This window comes from Thalia democratica, chromosome 5 (genome assembly GCF_965202585.1).
Source record: "Thalia democratica chromosome 5, ktThaDemo2.hap1.1, whole genome shotgun sequence".
NCBI lineage: Eukaryota > Metazoa > Chordata > Thaliacea > Salpida > Salpidae > Thalia > Thalia democratica.
This window is the reverse complement of record NC_139169.1, coordinates 28722246-28730694: the sequence shown is the minus strand read 5'-3', so window position 1 is coordinate 28730694 and position 8449 is coordinate 28722246. Positions and strand designations below refer to the sequence as shown.

At 25.5% G+C, this 8449-nt stretch overlaps 1 protein-coding gene across 1 annotated transcript; it reads left to right on the top strand.

The window, feature by feature from the left end:
- The first annotated feature begins 689 nt into the window (after positions 1–689).
- LOC145836386 (G2/mitotic-specific cyclin-B2-like) lies at positions 690–8222 on the top strand. Its single transcript, XM_082944191.1, has 6 exons — positions 690–710; positions 6139–6267; positions 7034–7157; positions 7326–7450; positions 7689–7784; positions 8157–8222. Exons 1-6 carry the CDS (start codon positions 690–692, stop codon positions 8220–8222), a joined length of 561 nt encoding a protein of 186 aa, XP_082800317.1.
- Positions 8223–8449: the final 227 nt, after the last annotated feature.

Below are 8449 nucleotides of genomic sequence, written 5' to 3'. Positions count from 1 at the left end.
ATATTAAACTTATTTTAAAACAACAGATACAATACATATTCTTGATACGTTTAAAGAAAAGATAAAATACAAAAATTTTTAAATTGTAAACAACAATGCTTGTAGAAAAATAAAATTTACAATAATATTTAAACACAAGTTAAAATAAACTTAATATTTTACATAGTTGTCTGAAAACATCATTTAAAGAGTTTTTTCTTGAAGTACTTATCTGGAACTCTTTGTAACAAACTGAACTTCAGATTGATTGACTTTAATAATAGCTTTGCATGTCAATGGTACTGGGTGGTTCTACTTTCAAACTATATTTGCATAATTTTAACCTTAAAAACTTGACTTTTAAACTTAGTTTTAAAAATCTGTAAAACAACTAAACTTATTGAAATCCACACATAGTGTACCAAGTTTACAGTAGTAATACAAATAAAACTCAAAAACTAGTTTTCAAAATGTAAAGCTTACTAGAAAATACAAATGTACTAATTTATTTTTTTATAATTTTGTAAACTACTTAAAACTTGTTAATATAAAGATGAAAAAAACAGAGATAATGAAAAATCTTTTAAAGTTAGGAATAAAACCAAAAACTTTGAAAAAAACTTCATATAATAAAAACTATGCATAGAAAACATTGTAAACAAATAATATTAAAATAGAAGTAAAATAGGTATTATGAACAGTTCTACTCTATGACCAACACCAATTCCAAGGTTTTTTTTCTTGAATTTTCTTAACATAAAAACTAGCACTTAGATGAGAAGAATAAAAATAAATAAAATCATAAAAATAAAATACAAGACAGTATTTTTTCATTCGTAAAAATGTTCATTTTCCTATTTTTTTGCCTAATAAAATGTTCTAAAACTTTTTCCTGAAAACTTTCCTTTCCTGCTAGAACCTTTTCATTAACCAAAGACTTTTCCATAGTAAGTACTCATAAAGCATTTAACAATGTTCTATTTAAATCTTTTAACTTTGCTAAAAAATGCAATAAAAATATTAACTAAGGTTAGCATTTATAAAATCTTTAAAGCAAGTTTTTATTAAAAAATAAAGTTCTAAAATACAATAATAAAACTATAATTTGTTTTTATAAATCTTGAGAAAAAAAAAACTTTAACTAACCTAGCATTAATAAAATCTTTAAAACAAGTTTTAATTATAAAATAAATTTCTAAAATATAAAAAAAAAACTATAACTTGTTTAAATTGTTCTTAAAAAATGTTTATATTATTGAGTTTTTCAGTTTGTCTTTTTGTTGCAAGGTATTTGTAATTTTGTATTGTTTTTTCTGATTTAATAGATTCTAATCTCCTTGATAAAACTTCAGAAATGATATTATCACATTGCTTAAAAAGTTTTTTATTTTTGTTTATTTGTCAAACACAGGGATTTAATCTTAAAACATTCAACTCAAAGAGTCAATTTGATTTAAAACAAATGTTATTTCTTCATGTTAGTTTACTTTGAGGTTCATCTACTTTAAAATTCATCTTGTTTATGTCTTCTATTGTCATTTGCTCTTTTGTAACACAAAAAAATGTAAATTTCAAAAAGTTTTAAGTTTTCTTCGACTCACCACAAACATTTCAATAGTACAAGATCCTCTTTCACACTTACTTTTTTTATTTTCTAACATCATTTAAACCGAATTAAGCTTTCAAATGGACTTTTTTACAATAGTTTGCTATTTGATAACAGAAATCTACACCAACCAACAAAGATGTATTCTATTTGTTCAATATTTACGACACTAAAAGTGCTAATAGTACCGTAAATAAATAAAAAATATCTATCAGGAGTGCAAAACTAAGTATAGATAAATACTGAAAGCTAAAGAAACAGGGAACGGGTCTAAATTGCGCGAAGACAAAATTGCACGAGGTTACTAAATTGCACGTGGGGACTAAATTGCACGAGAACAAAATTGCACGAGTGTACAAAATTGCACAAAGATACTTTTGCACGAGGACTAGTTTGCACGCAGGCACAAAATTGCACAAGGGGACAAAATTGCACGAAGACTAATTTGCACGGAAGCTCAATTTTGCACGAGTTACAATTTTGCACGGAAGGTCAATTTTGCACGACAAACAGTTTTGCACGGAGGGTCAATTTTGCACAAAATAGTACTAACTTAAAATAACTAAATAAAAAATATATTAAAACCTTTATATTTTATAAAAAAAAATAAAATAAGCATGTATTAGTGTAGTTAATTTTAAGTTATTTAGGTTTATATTAATTTTATTCATTTTTTAATTTATTTAGCTTTTTTTAAATTGAAACTAAATTATTGTGTTTAAAAACTAATAAAAAATTTAAAAAAAAATTTAATAAAAATAAAAATAGGGTTTTATTTTAATAAAAATATCCCTTATTAAAGAAAAAACATGTATTGATGTAAACTTTAATTAAATTAAAATCATACTAAACTTTAATATAAAATAAAACAAGATTAAAAAATAATAAAAAATAAATAATATTTACATGGGTAGGTGTTAAAATTGCACGAGCGTACAAAATTGCACGAGGGGACAAAATTGCACGAAGATATTTTTGGAAAAAAAAAAACGAGCATGCAAAACAGTGAATCAATTAAATAAATTTAGAAAGGAGAAAATCCGTCTGATGAAATTTTTATTGTGCATTGTGTAGAAAGTTCTGTTATGGCTGTGTACTTCCATAAATTATACTTAAAATTGTTTTTTTTTATAAAAATTTTAAACATAATTTAAATATCATTATTTTCTATTTGTCTAAACTTTATCTTAGTTTCATTACCACGCGTTTTACTCTAATTATATCTTAAGTTTCTCCTGCTCTGTTTTATCTCTTTATCTAACCCAGACTTGCGCAAAAGCACTGACAGAAGCAATTTTCTTCTTACTTTTTTAGAATAAAAAGGAGATACAAGCTTTTGACTAAATCAAAACAAACATAATAGTACAACAGCTAGAATTACTTAATTTCTAATTTTAACAAAAAAAATTATTAGTATAAATAAAACTCTTTTTGGTAGTTATATTTTAATAACGGTTAGAATCTAATTTTATAATCTAGTTTTATTTTTATTTTTATAAACTTTTTTTTGATTGATTTTTGTTTATTATTTAATTTGTTCATTTTGAATTTTTTAATTATTAGTATTTCTTTTAAACTTTTCTAATTACTTATTTCATTTATTTTAACTTTTTTTAATAATTTTATTAACTTTTGTTTTTGACTTTTATTTTATGTATTTATTATTTAATTTATTAATTTTTATAAATCTATTTTATTTTTTGATTTTTTCAAAATTTATTTATTATTTAGTTATTTGATTTTTTAAATTCTGACTTCTTTATTATTTACTAAAATCTATTTAACATTTGATACTTATTTTTTTCTTAAAAATAACTTTTTTAAATTTAAAACTATCATTTTTTTTTATTTTTCTAGTAACTAATATTTTCTTTTATTAATTTATTTTTTTTACTAAATATTTATTTACTTTTTTATTTTTAATTGTTTTTTTTTAACTTTTACTTAATATTTTTTACTTATTTTTTTAATATTATATAGTTTTTTGTCGTATTTTTCTATTATTTAGTTATTATTTTTTTTAATTTTTTTTAAGTATATTATACACATATATATTATATTTCGTGCAAAAGAGTTCTCTCGTGCAATTTTGTCCCCTCGTGCAAAAATGTCTACGCGCAATTTTGACCCGTCCCTGGGTAGGAAACGAAACTCGTGCAAAATTGACCCTCCGTGCTAAATTGTCACTCATGCAAAATTGACCCTTCGTGCATAAGTGTCTGCGTGCATCTTTGTCTGCTCGTGCAAAAATGTACCCTCGTGCAAAAGTGTCTTCGTGCAAAAGTGAACCTTCGTGCAATTTTGTCTACGTGCAATTTTATCTTCGTGCAATTGTGTGCTCTCGTGCAAATCAGTCTTCGTGCAAAAGTATCTTCGTGCAATTTTGTGTTTTCGTGCAATTTTGTCCCCTCGTGCAATTTTGTACGCTCGCGCAATTTAGACAGCTACCCAAAGAAACAAGGTCTTAAAAGCTGAATAAACGAAACAAAAGCGATTTTTTTCGCACAAATCTTTACGTTTCTATAGATTTGCAGGATTTGCAGAAATGTACCTGATTTATAGTATTAAAGTACAAACAAAGGCTGCTAAAATTCAGTAGTGTAGTTAATTTGACGTGTGATATAAAATAAAATTACATTTAAGTGTTATGTAGCACAAAACTTAAATATTTCAACAGTAGCCCAAATTCTTACTACCGGACCTAGATTTTGATTCTTATGAACTTTCAAAGGCATAACTTGATTTTTAAGTAAAATAATAAGAAACTTCTGAATATTAAAACTGATCTCTAATTTGTCCACTTACAATAGGTAACTACCAAGCATAAATCTCTGGTAAGATACATATTTATTACCATAAATACAGGTTTTACAATACATTTTGAGCTTCCCTGCAACAAATATTTTGAAATTATTAATATCCACATGTCCTAAATAATACTTTTTACACACAGCAGTGTATTTTAAAGGTTATTTAAGTATAAATACTTTTGTTATATATTTTTACAAAATTATGCGTCCCGCAAGGACCTTTTCAACAAGTCTAGACTTATGCGAGACTTCTTCTGTATTATGAACAGAATAGTTATAAAGCGCTCCTACCGTATAACCTTTAATCTTAAGCTATAATCTATAACGTTTGTTACATTTTTAAATCATTTCAACATGAATTCCACCAACTCTCTATTAAAAGACTTAGTTTAGGGTTCGTGCGCGAATTTTTTTTTATTTAGCCTGACTGAGACCAATTTAGCCTGACATTTTTTCAAAGTAAGGAAAATCCTCTTTAGAAGTCGTTTTAGGTATTGGGGGTACTTGATTAGTATTATTGTAGTCTCTGACTTCAACCAGCTTTATCTTAAAAAATATTTCAAGCTTTTAAAATCTGCAGAAAGCAACTAATAGCTTAGTTACAACTCAATAAAATAAGACTAAATTGTGAAAAAGGTGATTGACCTCCCTTATGCCCTTAACATAACAAATTCAGTGATAAGTTTTAAAATAAGTGTTATATCTAATCTATTACTAGTGTAAAAATTTAATACATATTACTAAACGTAATTGTTCAATTTAATTAAGCACTAAGTAAAAACATTATAACAAGCAGATTTATAATAAAACAGGGTTGCCACTCGTTTTTTCAAAATTTTTTCCAGGTTTTCCAAATTTCTTCTATGTTTTTTAAAGTACACATTTTTGGGTCTATTTTTAGTTTAAAGTTAAGTTTAAGTTAAGAAACTGTGTTAAATATTAAAAAAACATTGAAAAGATACTGTAAAGATTCTTTAAATATGTTTTTTAATGATAATAAAATTTGGTGATGAAAAATTTTATTTATTTATATGATATAATTTTTGTGTCAAATCGAAATTTTACTAGTGAACATATGATTGTTGTTCAAAATTGCAGAATTTTTTGAAATCTCCCAAATTACATGTTTTTCCAGGATTCCAGGTAAAGTGGCAACCCTGATAAAACGACGTGTCGTGTTTTATTAGAATTTAAAATTAAACGCTTACACGATTAAAAAAATAAGTAAAATATGTTTATTATAGTATTTTGACTAATACTTAAAATTAATACATAATTATAAATCCTAAACTTATATTTTTTTTGTGCACAACTATTGAAATTTAGAACTTTATTATTCACATTTGAAGTTTTGAGTTAGGTCACAGAAAATATTAAATTTTGACTAACTTAAAGTTTTTTCAAGAAAAACATTAACCAAAAATTATTTTCTATACTTATTTAAAACATGCAATAATATATAGGGTAATAAAATTTTGTTGTTAGTATGAATAAAAATTAAAGTAATTTATAAAAAAATATTTTAAATTTAGATCATTGAAAATAATTTTTTATACCAATTGCTTGGCTAGCTTGTAAATGTTTTGAAGTTGTTAAAACAAGGTAAGACATAACAACTAAGTTAAATTTCGTTTGCAAAAAGTAAACTTGTATATAAATATATCAAGCTTTGAATTACAAACAACCATCACTATTCAATAAAAACATTTAATTTTCATCTTACAACCAATAAATATTCCAAAGATAATCGCCCTCCGAGAAGAAGAAGCTAAGCATGCTTACATGTTTTTTCCAAATGAGGAAAAATTGAAAAGTGAAAATGAGAAGTCCTTGGAGACTGATGAAACTACTGCAATCTTCGGCATACGACCTGTTAGTTTTATTAAAAAAAAAATGTATATAAATTAGATTGTCATATTGAGTAAAAGCTAAATTGTTGAAAATTTGGGGTGCACGACTATTCAAATTCGGACAATTCAAATTCTTAAAAAAAAATTGAAAGGGCCACAACTAAAAAAGTATTGTATATTTGTCAAATATAAAAAATACATATGTAAGTCCTATTAATATCTTCAAGCAATTTTTTTCTTTTTGCAAAACAATGAATACTTTTTGGTATATGGTTTAAATAAAGTAAAAAACATAGTTATTTTTAGTAGTTTCAAAATATCTTAAAAAGTATTTAAAATTTTGCAAAAAATAAAAAGTGGCTTGTAGATATTAATAAAGTCTACATAAACATTTTTCATTTTTCTCAAATTTCAATTATTTTTTGAGATATAGTCTTCTAATTATTTTTTTAAGAATTTGAGTTGTCGGAATTTGAATTGTCCGAATTTGAATTGTCATGTAACTGAAAATTTGATAAACATTGCAAAGTGTTACTGTCAGATAATTAGATTTGCATTATGAAATAATTAGAAAACAATGATTGTAAAGACTACAATGGTTATAATTTTTTAAGTCTTACATGGTTATCTGAAAATGTATTAGAATCTATTAAAACAATTTACCTTAAATTGGTATAAAGTCGCTTCTTTTGCCTAAATGTATATTTTTACGCGAATAAACTAAATTGAAATAATAAAAATCATTAAACAATTAAAACATTAAGTTTTAATCTTACAACCAATCACAGAGAGAAGTGCCTGACATCAACCAACCGCCAGAGTCAGACTACGAACCGGAATACGTTGATGAGATATACCAGCAGATGCTCTACAGGGAAACTCAGCTCAGCGTGCCTAAGAATTACCTTCAAGGTTAACATGGTTGATTGGGATAAATAACTGATTACATAGTTAGAATAATATTTTAAGAAAGTTGTGGTATAAACGTAAAGAATATCCGACTAAATAAAATCAACTGTCAGTTTCTTTTAACATTTGTGCTCAGAAGTGAAACTAAAATCCAGTTCGTTATTCGAACAGATAAAGACCTGGATTACAGATACAGTGTATCTTTAATTGACTGGATCATCAAAGTTTGTGACATGTTCGGTTTGATGCAGGAGATACAGTACGCTACGGTGGATATTTTTGACCGATATCTTGCGGTAAGTGGTTGTTGATTGGTTAAAACACTTATGCTGTTAGCTATTCGTTTTTTTGTTACTAACTAAAAAAAGTTAGTTCAAAAAAGTTAGCAGGACGTGGGTATTGTAGAAAGATGTATAGCTGTTAGTTATTTAGATTCATATATTTTGTTTAGTAAATTCCTTTAAAATTTTAAACATGCCTTTTACTATAACTTTTATTTAAATATATCGTTTCAAATTATTAGTTAACCAACAGGTAGAAGGTAATATTGTAACAATAGCTGATTTACAGCTTGTTGCAGTGACTGCAATGCATATTGCTTCTAAATTTAAAGAAATATATGTTCTTGAGGTTAGATTTTGCTGAAATTAATTAAAAAGATAACACAAATAAAAATATTTTATAGTTTTGTATCTTTTGGCCGGTAAAAATATATACGGATCTATTCCGGACTAGCTTTGTAGTTTTATAAACTGTTGTAAAAACTTGTTATTACGCATGCGTTTTTTTTAATTTAAGGAATAAATTTAGACGTCAAGACTATGGTTTTTATTCAAGAAGTAAAATTTACAAATTTGAATTATTATATATGTTCAAGAACCGTAAGGTGGTACTACAAAAGCACGATTTGTACAAAGAGCTTTTTAAATAGAGTGTAAAAACTGTCCATACTACTTAACAAAGCATTATAATAAATTTAACTAAATGTTATAATTTTTGCAGGTTTCAGATTTCAATCATATTAGCAGCATTGAAGTTACTAGAGATGAAGATAATCGGATGGAATAGAGAATATTCAAGGTTATCAGGTTCAAGCTCAACAGGCCAAATTGCCTCAACTTCCTAAGACGGTACTCATTAGCTGGTAACGTAAGTCAAATATTTAAATATTGTAAATAAATAGTGTGTAGTAAATCTTTTACTGGTGATGATTAAAACTGTTTTGTAATTGTTTGTTGAAAGTACTGTAAAAATAAAAATCGGTAAATATCGTACATTGAAGAAAACACCATACT

What these genes read in the sequence shown, in the direction of transcription:
- LOC145836386 (XM_082944191.1), top strand. Translation starts at nt 690, where the DNA reads ATGACCAACACCAATTCCAAG. An exon ending in TGACCAACACCAATTCCAAG is followed by an intron (nt 711 to 6,138) that starts GTTTTTTTTCTT and finishes AATATTCCAAAG; the next exon opens with ATAATCGCCCTCCGAGAAGA. An exon ending in GCCTAAGAATTACCTTCAAG is followed by an intron (nt 7,158 to 7,325) that starts GTTAACATGGTT and finishes TTATTCGAACAG; the next exon opens with ATAAAGACCTGGATTACAGA.